This window comes from Monopterus albus, unplaced genomic scaffold, assembly GCF_001952655.1.
Source record: "Monopterus albus unplaced genomic scaffold, M_albus_1.0 scaffold177.1, whole genome shotgun sequence".
Taxonomy (NCBI): Eukaryota; Metazoa; Chordata; class Actinopteri; order Synbranchiformes; family Synbranchidae; genus Monopterus; species Monopterus albus.
In genome coordinates this window covers 319,331-331,577 of record NW_018128057.1, presented here as the reverse complement: position 1 = coordinate 331,577, position 12,247 = coordinate 319,331, and the positions used below count along the sequence as shown (strand labels likewise).

Below are 12,247 nucleotides of genomic sequence, written 5' to 3'. Positions count from 1 at the left end.
AACCATCTCAGGGATGATCAGAAGAAATGGACAGCACCTAAGTTAAATATATGAGTGTCACAGCAAATGGTCTGAATACTTATGACTGTGATATTTCAGTTTTTCTTTTTTAATAAATCTGTGAAAATGTCAAATTCTGTGTTTTTCTGTCAATATGGGGTGCTGTGTGTACATTGAGGGGAAAAATGAACTTAAATGATTTTAGCATATGGCTGCAATATAACAAAGAGTGAAAAATTTAAGGGGGTCCGAATACTTTCCGTACCCACTGTATATATATAATATAGTAGGTAGACCAAACTTTTCAAAGACCTACAGCTGTGTTTCACAATTTGACAGGAAGCTCTTGGAGTTATTTTTTACCACTGTTGATTGTGTAGCTACAAGCGTTAAATTGTGATCTGTCACCATAGATGCTGCTGCTCTTTATCAGGCAGCGTACAGGAGGTTTACACAGATGAAACAGACAGTGGTCTTGTACGAGAGCTTTTTATTGTCTTCCTGTCACTTCTGTGTTGTTGAAGTCACATGACACAGTTTCCCATCTTTAAACTTCTCCACCTTTCTGGTGCAGGTCCGACCTCCTGCTCCACACACCGTGTGACATCATTGTAACACTATGTTTACTCCTTAACAAGAGAAGATGACACCAGTGGGAAACATTCAAGCTTTATTCATCAAAAATAAAACCACACCTTTGGACCAGAAACTGTACCAACAAGAAGGATGCAGTGGGCGGGGCCACAGCTGGAGTGAGGGCAGGTGGGGGGGGACAAGAGGCACATTCACAGTTTTAAGGTGAGCAGAGTGGGAGGAGCTGAAAACCTGATGGTTTTCTAATGGAAGTTCTGAATGGTTCAGGTCACCAAAAACAACCAGGATTTACAAAACATGATTTCCCTTTTTCCAGATGTTAATTTTCTAACTAGGAGGGGACTTCTAAATACCAAAAACCATGCCCGACTTCCTACTGCTGTTGTCGCTGTGTGAATGTTTTTGGGAGCTGACATGGGGCCTGTTGGTTCATGCTCAGTGAGGGTTAAAATAAAGATGGTGCTGAACATAGAAACTGGGGGGCTGATGGAGCGTGAAGACCCTGATGGATCTTTTAGAAGCACTTGCGGTGGACAATGGAGGGTCCGGCCTCGTCGTACTCTTGCTTGCTGATCCACATCTGCTGGAAGGTTGAGAGGGAGGCTAGGAGGGAGCCACCAATCCACACAGAGTACTTCCTCTCTGGGGGGGCGATGATCTGTCAGAGGAGGAGAAAAAAAAAAAGTAAAAACTGATTGTGTGGGAAGGCAGACTGTGACGAATCCAGTGAGTCATCTGCTAATGTCTATGAACTAAATATTTACTATAGAAGAGGAAAAATAAAACATTGTGGCTTTTAAAGTCAAGCTAAGGGTCCAAGGGACTAATAGCTCGCGGACAACAATGGAGGTCTACGGCACAGAGCGATAGGCTGAACCAGGGTCTGGACTCACATTACGGTGAGGACACCACATTCACTGGTGCTGCTGGTCTCTGGATGGGGATTGTGGTAAAGACAAGAATATTGTCACCTTGATTTTCATGGTGCTGGGGGCCAGGGCGGTGATCTCCTTCTGCATGCGGTCAGCAATCCCTGGGTACATGGTGGTTCCTCCAGACAGCACATTGTTGGCGTATAGGTCTTTACGGATGTCGATGTCACACTTCATGATGCTGTTGTAGGTCGTCTCATGAATGCCAGCTGACTCCATACCTGTAAAACACAGGATGAGATGGCAGGTTGGGTGGTAAACAGGTGAGCAGGTGGATAGACAGGTGGACAGGTAGGTGTCTAACCGATGAAGGAGGGCTGGAAGAGCTTCTCAGGGCAGCGGAACCTTTCGTTTCCGATGGTGATGACCTGACCATCAGGAAGCTCGTAGCTCTTCTCCAGAGAGGATGAGGTGGCCGCAGTCCCCATCTCGTTCTCGAAGTCCAGAGCCACATAGCACAGCTTCTCCTTAATGTCCCGCACAATCTCCCTCTCCGCTGCAGACACACAGAGTTCAGAGGGGTCAACACTCAGCCTTTGGTTACCTCGAGGTTAACATGTCCAGGTGCTGGCATACCGGTGGTGACGAAGCTGTAGCCTCGCTCTGTCAGGATCTTCATGAGGTAGTCGGTGAGGTCTCGTCCGGCCAGGTCCAACCTCATGATGGCATGAGGCAGAGCGTAACCCTCATAGATCGGCACATTGTGGGTGACACCATCACCGGAGTCCAGCACAATACCTGCACAAGCAGACATAAAGAAGAGATCACAGAGTTGCACAATAAGTAAAGATTACCTGTTAACACCTGCCACAAGTATTTTAAAGGAACAGATTCAAACAGTGACACTGCGTCAACCCACTGTTGTCCTGTTCACATGCAAAAATTAGGATATGCAAGGAAAATTTCACTCAAGAAAATGTTGGTAAAATTCACATTTAGCTGATGTGTGAACACAACTGGAGCTCAGACGTGCCCCTGTCAGATGAAATGTGAGAGAAACCTTTATGAGGAACAGCCATAGGTGAATCCCATTTCCCCTAATTGCATCCCACGTTTCCCTCACCAGCATCTTATCCTTCGCTGCTCCTCAGGGACAATGAGCATCCAGGTAGACGCCCCTTATTGTTCATTATTTAATAATATTGTTAATGTTTGTGTGTTCACATTATCTGTTTTCTTCGCTTTGAGGAACCTTGACAATCATTTATAATACAGTTTGAGCTCTCCTCAGGTTAATGAGAGCTGTGAAGGATTTATGACTAAAAACCCTCCTGAGTGTGAAATTCGCTCACGAGACGCAGCTGGGTGAGTTTGTCTTCATGTTCGCTTGAAAACGCATTCACATGGTAGCCTCTGTTTTCTTCACCCAACCTAATGCAGTTCATTTCTCATTGTTGTTGTTTTGTGTTATTGTTAGGTTACCTATAAAAACGTAGTTCAATCAGATGAAGCATGCATGTACTGATGATCGAGATTAGTCGAAATTGAAAGCGACCCATTAAAACACCTTAGAGGTCCGGGTCAGACCAGGACTTCAGCTGCTGTTCATTAGGATGTAGTGGGCTCTAAACCTTTGCAGAGCACGTCTGCTGGTGATGCCAACAACATACAGTCTGTCACTGAATCAAACTGATATCATTGTAACTTTGAAGCTTCTTCTGACCCTTTTTGGGGCACATCTGGGGGAGTGGTCTCACGTGTCTCCCTGTCAGCATGTACAGAATAGTTTCTTGTTGGTTTTTCATCATAAAAGCATTAGAAACCAGCTCAGCCTGGGAGAGAGAGGATAACTGGTGTCTGACAATGACTGAACAGGGCTAACATAGAAGAGGAGTGTGGTCCAACCTGTAGTTCGTCCAGAGGCGTACAGCGACAGGACGGCCTGGATGGCCACATACATGGCAGGAACATTGAAGGTCTCGAACATGATCTGGAGACAAACATAAACAGGAAACCAGTGTGAGCCTTGGTACTGTAGTGCAGTATAACGCTGGTGTAGTACTGCTGTGTACCTGTGTCATCTTCTCCCTGTTGGCTTTAGGGTTGAGTGGAGCTTCGGTCAGCAGGGTGGGATGTTCCTCCGGAGCCACTCGTAGCTCGTTGTAGAACGAGTGATGCCAGATCTGACCAATCACAGAGGAGGAAATCACCATCAGAGGGACTACACTAGTATAACTAGGAGTATTACACTCAGTGCTGCAAAGTAACTGGGTACCCAAGTACAAACTTAAGTCCAGTTTTGAGTTGTTCTTACTTACATTGAAATCCACCTGCTACCCAGCAGGATGTAAAGTACTTCACAGTACAAGTATATAAGGTAGTTAACATCAGCTCCACCTTTACCAGCTACAGCATTAAAGTGATGAACATAGTAATGATCCAGTAGTATCAGAGACATTACTGGCACATGGGCCATTCTGCAGGACGAGTACTGGCACTTCAGATGCTTCAACTAGATTTGAATGCTAATACATTTGTACTTAAGTAGTATTTTGAATGCAGACCAGTATTTTTACACTGTGGTTTTGCTAGTTTTATTGCAGTAAATATTGTGAGTACTTGTTCCAGCACTGTGTATTTAACTGTGTGAACAGGAGTGAGACCTTCTCCATGTCGTCCCAGTTGGTGATGATGCCGTGTTCGATGGGGTACTTCAGGGTCAGGATTCCTCTCTTGCTCTGAGCCTCGTCACCAACATAGCTGTCCTTCTGCCCCATGCCCACCATCACGCCCTGGCACATACACACAGGTCAGTGTTTATGGGCTGCTGCTGTCTCTTACTGTAACACACCACCACATAAATCTAGACTACACAAAGACCAGGCACTGGCATCCCTTGGTTCTACTGAGGTCTCACCAGCGGAGGTGATTTCAAAAGTACTTCTGTACATACCGAGGTGAATTTGAACTGCAGTGTGTTTGCTGTTGTACAATTCACACCTGTCTGATGGGTGTGAGGGCTCAAAGAAGATAGTCATAGTATCAATGTTAACATTAGCCTGTCCCCGTGTGTGTGGACCAATCAGCTGTCACCTGGTGCCTGGGCCGGCCCACGATGGAGGGGAAGACGGCTCTGGGGGCGTCGTCTCCGGCGAACCCGGCCTTACAGAGACCAGATCCATTATCACAGACCAGAGCGGTGCTTTCTTCATCATCACACATGGCTGCAGGTGGCACTGTGGACGAGCAACTACACTATGACACCGACTCACACTGTGGACACAGAGACGAGGTCAGAGGTTACTGATGATGAAGAGAGTCTGGAGACATGTTCTAGGTTTTTGATATGCTGAGGCCTGCTGGAGACTGAGTACTGCAACTGGAAGTAAAAACCGTCATTAAAAGCAAGTCACCGTCTTCAAGCAATGAAATGACCTCAGCAAACAGCTGTTTTACCTATTCAGCTTTGTCTTTAGTCAGTTTTTAAGAATCTTTCTAATGCTGACATTAAGGCTTTATAAGAGAAATACAAGATAAATAGGATTAAATTGGAAATAAAAGCATAAACTAAACTATCAGATAAAAATAAGCTAATATACAATAAAACAGGAGAATTAAAATGACAGTGCAGTGAATAAACGGGCCCAGATTTCATTTTGATTAAAGGGAGAAACAGTTGGAGCAGACCTACAGAGCTGAACTGGTAAATCTGTACAGGGAAGTGAATAGAAGGCTGTAAAACACTGCACTGAACTATGTGCACTTATATTTGTATGGTGCAAAACACATTAATGAAAATACTTGTTTGAACAGCAGGTTTTAGGAATATGGATTTTTAAAAATGTAGAAATGTTTAGCTTGATTACACCATTTTACACCTGAAAAGAAAAGATGCAACCAGAAGTAATTCTGTGTTTTGAGACAGAAAATATCAAACATTGTGAATAAACCTATGACTGAGGCCACACTAAACTTGCATCTGTTTACAGACAGACATCACCAAAAGTGGACTTGAGGATCACACACACACATACACACACACACACACACACACACACACACACACACTACTTACTGTCCTTTACTGAATGAACACGGCACTCTGGGAAAACTTCCTAATTAGGACAAGAAGCCGAGTCCTGCCTGTGTTTGGTATGCTCTCTCTCCCTGCATTCACCCTACCTCGCTCGCCCACTGCTTTTCTCTTTTTATGCCCCCTCCCTCTCTCTTCATTTGTCCTTCCTCTTCTATCTTCATCTCCCTCACTCTCACACATGACCTTAGACCATATTTAGTCATGAAAGCTGGGAATCAAAATTTATTTGCCAGCAGGAGCCTGTGGGTTCATTTTGCCCTGAGTTCTGTCTGCTTCTCTCTCCAACACTCAGCTGCAAGTGTGATGTTATTTTAAATGTTTATCAGAGTCAGAGTAAATCCATGTCCCCACTGAAGGCGGAGACCTTTACACACACCTGCAACCAGGTACAAGATCTGTGTTGTTTTGGGATATAAAATAACTCTGTTCCTGCCAGTTTAAACTTTAAAATCCAGGCCTAACTAATTATTTAATGCTTTAATGTACATCAGTAAACCCCATGTCTGACCTCAAGCCAGCAGTATGTCTGTCCAGCTCTCAGCACTTCCTGTCTGTGTCCCCATTGGTTCTTACAATACTTTAAGAATGTAAAAAAAAAAAAAAACGTTTTTTTTTTTACTGTCTCAGTAATTTCCTCACACAACTGCTCACTGTAGCTTTTAGCAAACAAACATGGGAAAATGAATAAATGCATTTGTCTTAGGACTTTTTTCATCAGACATACTTTAAAATAATAAACACAAGATATATAGTAAGAAATAACCTGGCTAAATTATGTCTGGCTAAATTAAAATAAAGGTAGGAAAATATAATTACACATGGTGTAATGGCACATGGTGCAAGTCAAAAATAAGAGAAAATAAGTCAAATCATCAACATGACTAAATTAGAATGATTGGTCTGAGTCTTAAGTCTTAAATTTAATGGTAGTATTGTTTACATTTCACCTGTTGTCCTTCGATGTAAGAAAGTTATCAGAAGTAAAACTACTGCCCCTGTTGGCTGGAAATTTAAATGTATAAAATAATTCATGATGCGCTTATTTTTAATAACAATGTTATGACACATTCACAAATAACGTCTCTTGACAGATTATCAATGACAAATAGAGATCAATACATCCTGATCACCAGATCTGTGGTTTGGTATCTCACAATAGCCAAACAACCCAATTTTAACAAGGAGATTTTACTTTATTGTCTCTATCTCTGAATCCAGCTTACCCACTTCAACTGCTGATGAAGACCATGAGGTGTGGTTGAAAGCTTCTGGGAAAAACTAGTTAGTGGATCTTGTGTTAATCTCCGGAAGGAAATTTTATATTTAAATAATGATATTCTACCCTCAGGATGAGCATCTTAAATAAGCTGTCAAGTTTTTTTTTTTTAAATCCCAAGATAACAGCAAACTGCCCCTCTGGGCTTCCATAGTTTGTTCTGAGAATAAAAATCCTGACTTAAAGGTGGGAACATGAGACTAAAGCGCTGAGTGTCTGACAGAAATCATCAAGTTTTAAAGGACAGAACGATGTGTTCAGGTGTGGTCAGAATGCGAGCCTGCTGGTAAGCACTCAGGGCAAAAAAGCGTCAACTCCACACCAAGAAACTCAAATCCAGTAAACATCAGCAAATTTATTCAACCAAACTTCAGTCAAACAAATCAAACTTTTAAGACCCAACTATCAAAGTAAAGACTGGGCCCTGCACCATCAGCAGATCTTATTCAGTCAGAGTTTCCTGAAATGTCCTTCACCACAGAATCAGAAGCAAGCACAATCTTTGACATTTTGAAACAAAACCTCAGCACAGTAAAATTAAAAACAAGTGTAGTCTGGTCTGATTCAGCAGGTGCAGCGCGATGGAGAGAGACAAGTGGAGGCAGAGGAAATGAGACAGGAGGTGTAAAACTGAGAAGCTTTTTAGGAGCAGATAACAGGCTAAGAAAAGAGGAAAACAGCATTGAGCAGCTCTTATGTTTTTTGTGTTAAGAAGCAGGGAGGAAAGGAGATGAAGCAAGAGATGCTGGAGGAGGTGGTGGAGGTGCTGGGGTCTTACCGTGGCAGTGCAGGGCCTGCTGGGATGTGGGGAGGGGGGCCAGGACAGAAGTGAGAGTGTGAGCTGCTGTGACTTACTTTATCAAGCCTCCACCTCCTCCATCCATCCCTCCATCCCATGCATAGTCCAGCCCCCCCCCCACTCCCTCTTTCCCCTGCTCGAGTCCTTATAGGGCAGGCCGTGAGGGAGGCAGCCAATGAGACAGCTCTAGGCGCCACTGGACTTTCTCCCATCATTCACTGCATTCCTCAGAGAGAGAGACAGAGGTTTTAGAATTTTCAAAACTTTACCACTATGATCTGTTGTGTGTGTGTGTGTGTGCGTGCAGTCACAGGCTGTTTTTGAGATTTTGAGGACAGACAGGTGGGTGTGGTTCAGGTTGTGGAATCAGCCTGACTGAAGTGGACTTCTCTGTCCCTGTGTATTGTCCAATGCTTGTAAACTCACACCTCAGATATCCTGATGTCTTTTCTGTCTGATACTCTCGCCTCCTGTTAGCCTCTGCTCAGCTAAGCAGCCAGTCAGCAGGCCGTCCCCTATTCGCCTGGTTTAGTTAAGTAGAGACAGCAAGTCCAGGACAGATGTCGCTGGTTAATGACAACGAAATACACTTCTGAATTTGTGCATAAATACATGCTAAAAGGTACATGTTAGCCTCACTCAGATCCACCACCCAGACCTGAATCCTCTGCTTTTATTCTGAAAATACCATCAGAACAGAGAGAGTGTTTTTCAAACATCCACAGTGAATCATTTATTAGAGACACTTGTTTCTGCTGTGGCCTGAATGTAGGCTACTACATGGGAGGCTAGTGTGCTGTGCTAGCTGTTTGTTTGTGTTGTGCTAAGCTAGGCTAAATAATCCTCCTCACAACCATCACTATATAAACAAGATTCAACAGAAACTGAAACTTATATCTTTCATTTTTTTGTAGAAAGGTGAAAGGTGGTGCTGACTGCCTGCTTCACCTACTAAACTACCACCATCAGTAGTTTCCTGCTGCATCAGTGTTTCCTCATGGCCCGGTAGGATCTGTGCCATAGCCTGGCTCTGGTCCTTGTCCAGGGTTTAGGCCCGATTGCTGTTTTGAATGAGTGATGAAGTCCAGCTGTGCTGACTGACAGCAGAGGTCAGTCGGACAATGCTGGAATGATCAATCAGCAAGATCAGTGATTAGTCGGCTTTGGAGAGTACATGCAGAAATCACAGAGGTCAGGAAATGCACTCGTAAAACTTTAGTGAGAGAGAATTTGAACCACTGCCTTTAAATGTTTTGTAAAAAATACCATGCTTTTTCGCAGTAAAATACTAATATTACTTGATGTTTTGGCACAAAGTTCACTTCTCAGAACCCTTGAACCATGCACAGACAGGATGATTTTTAACGATCGTGTACAATGTGTTAAATCGCATTGTAAGTTTTAGGTTCTCTGCTGACACTATATGTTCATCCAGGCACGACCTCAGTGTTCATACTGAAGGTTGAAACAGAACCGCTGAATGGTTTGTTCCCTGACAGTCCCAGTAAAGTTCATGAATCGATAGAGTGTGGTAGGAATGATATATTTTTGTAGGCCAACCCAAAAGTTAGCATCACCCTGGTTTCCTTGAGAAAAAGCTAACAGGATTTTTCCATAGGCTTTTGGATTATTGCAGAGAATAAGCTCAGTGACGCCTTCACCAGCCTCCGTCCTCTCATTTGTTGCATCTGTTTGTGACACAAGTTAAATTCAGCAGAGTCTGATTTTTTTTTTCTGACTGTCTTCAGAGTTATTGGTACATCTCAGACAGACCACAGCTGCCACTCGGTTTCCATTCTCAGCTGCCCCACACAGATGACAGTGTGCACACACTGTGCGTACACTGTATTGACGTGCCAAAAAGATGATCTCATCAGTTTACATGGACACCACAGTCCCCATGTGAGGAGATCCCCGACTGTTTCCAGACTCATCCCCATGTTAGGATGCCAGTGATCCTGCAGCTGTGACGTGGCAGAGTCTTATATGAAAGTCAGAGTTTGAGTAGGATTTTGTGCTGGGCAGCTTCAGTGTCATGAGTAGGTCAGGCTATCAGATGTGAGCCTGGACAGTGGAAGGTGTGCCGGGGTGGGGGCAGCAGAGCAGCCCCTCACTGGTTCTCATTCACACACAGTGCTGCTAGTGTGTGACATTACAGAGTAGTCTGAGGAGGGGGCTGCAGTCCATGTCCTTAAAAAGCCCGATGGCAGGATGGAGGAGGATGGAGGGAGTGCATTGGAGAATGTTTTCTGTGTTTGAGTCAGGAAGAACCGTTCACATATCTCACAGCACAAAAAGCCCCTTGTATGGCGTTTGCAGAAGAGCATCCTGGGAAGTGTAGTCTGGTCCAGAGTCCTGAGCCCCACCTGCTGCTGGTGTAGGTACTGAAACACTTGACGGTTCAGGAAGGATGATGGGCATGTTGGAAAAGTCGCATTATTCATATTTCAGTCAGCGTCGACCTTCAGTCTTAAACACAGAATTCCACTAGAATTCATTCAATTTACTGTGCATGTGCACATTCATGCACCCCTCAGGATCAACTCTGGTCACTCTGCTGATCCTCTGAGTTTTCATCTAGCACCACCATCAGGTTGACCTTTTAATGTGTCCAGTACTTTGGCTCATGGCCAAATAGAACTATAGAAAGAGTATCTGTGAATGTTGCACAGATAAGATCAAAAGCAGCTGCAGAGATTGTCTTCTCAAATCCAGCTCAGTGATGTCAGGAGCATGTGACATAAACAAAACACACCTGTGTGTGTCTGTGTATAGTTGTCTGTACAGTGTGAGAGCATTTGGGATTTCCAGCTTGCTGAACAACACTTAGTGCTGATGTCTTTTCCTGTGGGGGTGGTGTGATCAGACCTACATGGCTCATGTGAGCAGCCTGTGATCCTGGTCTTTGTCCTGATTGGCTTGACTGCTTATTAGTCTGCTCAGTTACAGGGTCTAAGTTGTGCACTATTTTTTGGATCTGAAGCTTTTCACTGCATGTAATGTTTCACAGATGTTCAGTAGTTGTGTTCCAGGTGTCGTTATCTTCCTCTGAAAGTGTATTTCTGGCTTCAGATTAATAGCATGTCTATGTGTAGGGGTCCCAGCGGCTCCTTCCACTTTACAGCTGTTTGATATACAGTATCTCTGGAAGAAGTCTTCTGCAGAGAAGAGCTACTCAGGCTCATGGGTATCGTAGTATTTAGAGGGCCCTCCCACTGCACCAAATTGTATCAGGAATGTGTCAGGACAGACATGAAAGATGTCTGTAATATAAAAACATTTCTCCTCTGTGTTTGCATTACCCTGCAGAGTCAGCTTTGCCTTAAAAGGAAGCTTTACTACAAGGAAACCAAACTTCCTGCAGCACAGACACCACCCACTTCAGCAGTCCTCTGGAGCAAAAAACTTCTGGGATGTGACAGAAAAGTAAGAATAACAGAAATAAAACACTAAACAACAGACAGCAGTGAACTCTGTCTGTGTCTGTAGGTCCAAAAAAGGAAGCTGCTCAGTAAATAAGATTCCTGGCATCACACTCTGCCTCCTCCTCCTCCTCTTCGTCTCATGTAAGGAGAGGAAACATGGTGGGTGTGGTCTGGTTGTGCTTCTGTAGAAGAGTGCGACTGTACAGACTGTGTACATAATGTTGGTCTCTGAGAGTGGGTTGTCTTTTGCTATGTCCTTGTTTAGATGTGCAGGCTTTGCCTCCAGTCTCCTCGAAGCCTCATGCCACACCGCACTGAACTGTTTCTCTTATCATGCACTGACCTGTGCACGTTACACACGTTTAACTAATACCTACACACACCATACATCAGTGCATCATTTGTCCTCTTTGATCATCATGCACTGTTTTGTCATTTAACCACATGTGCATGTTCGACAAAAGAGCTGAATATCATTCTTCTTCTGGCTGTCGGTTACCAACAAACGGGAGGGGTCACAGGCCGCCTGGGCCTGGCACAGAGTCGGTCATATGGCCACAGGAGCTGCTACACTGCCTCCCATTAGCAGCAAACACCACAGAGACTTGAAGCCTGCCCAGCTTAAACATCTGCATCAGACAGAACCAAAACCATGGTGACCTCTGCTGTGGTCCGGGCAGATTCATGTGACCCCTCAACCTGTGTGTGATTCATGCTAAGCTAGGCTAAAAGCTGCCGGCATTATCGTGTTTCTTTGGCACGTTTTGCAGAGATCTTTCCACAAGCCATTGTCACCAGAATGTTCTGCTGGGTCACATCTGAAATTATCATGTATATTTGTGCACTTGCATGTGGTCTGTGCTACAGTCACCCCCTGGTGCAGATTTCTCACACCCTGACTCCACCTGCTTCACCTCCATTCATACACAGTCAGCAACACACTGAGACTGTAGCTTGACCGAAAATGGGAAAACAGCTGGACTCCTTACAGGGATGTCTGAAACTACTTCTGATTGGCCAACTAACATCAACATGCAGGCAGCTCAGGAATGCGTGTGTGCCGGCTCTTCTCTCTTTATGGCAGCACAGGCGATCTGTGCGTCGCTGCAGGTGTCCTGGGTGGACTCCACGTCTGTCAGACGTGAACAGCTCAGTGTCGGGAGTCCGGGAACCCCGGCTCTTGCG

The 12,247-nt window shown here is 44.4% G+C and overlaps 1 protein-coding gene across 1 annotated transcript; it reads right to left on the bottom strand.

Annotated features, from left to right (window-relative positions):
- Positions 1 to 473: 473 nt before the first annotated feature.
- acta2 (actin alpha 2, smooth muscle) lies at positions 474 to 7,724 on the bottom strand. The gene is made up of 9 exons (XM_020616671.1): positions 7,617 to 7,724; positions 4,560 to 4,739; positions 4,130 to 4,258; positions 3,539 to 3,649; positions 3,372 to 3,456; positions 2,103 to 2,264; positions 1,831 to 2,022; positions 1,566 to 1,747; positions 474 to 1,252 (listed from the first exon to the last, which is right to left on the bottom strand). The coding sequence occupies exons 2-9, from the start codon at positions 4,686 to 4,688 to the stop codon at positions 1,109 to 1,111; spliced, it is 1,134 nt and encodes a 377-aa protein (XP_020472327.1). The 5' UTR covers positions 4,689 to 4,739; positions 7,617 to 7,724; the 3' UTR covers positions 474 to 1,108.
- Positions 7,725 to 12,247: the final 4,523 nt, after the last annotated feature.

Bases quoted from the DNA above. Each gene is read 5' to 3' on its own strand.
- acta2 (XM_020616671.1), bottom strand. From the start codon at position 4,688: ATGTGTGATGATGAAGAAAGCACCGCTCTGGTCTGTGATAATGGATCT. The intron at 4,259-4,559 runs GTGACAGCTGAT...TGTATGTGCCAG, and splicing joins TGGGCCGGCCCAGGCACCAG to GGCGTGATGGTGGGCATGGG. The intron at 1,253-1,565 runs GTGACAATATTC...CTCCTCTGACAG, and splicing joins CCAGCACCATGAAAATCAAG to ATCATCGCCCCCCCAGAGAG.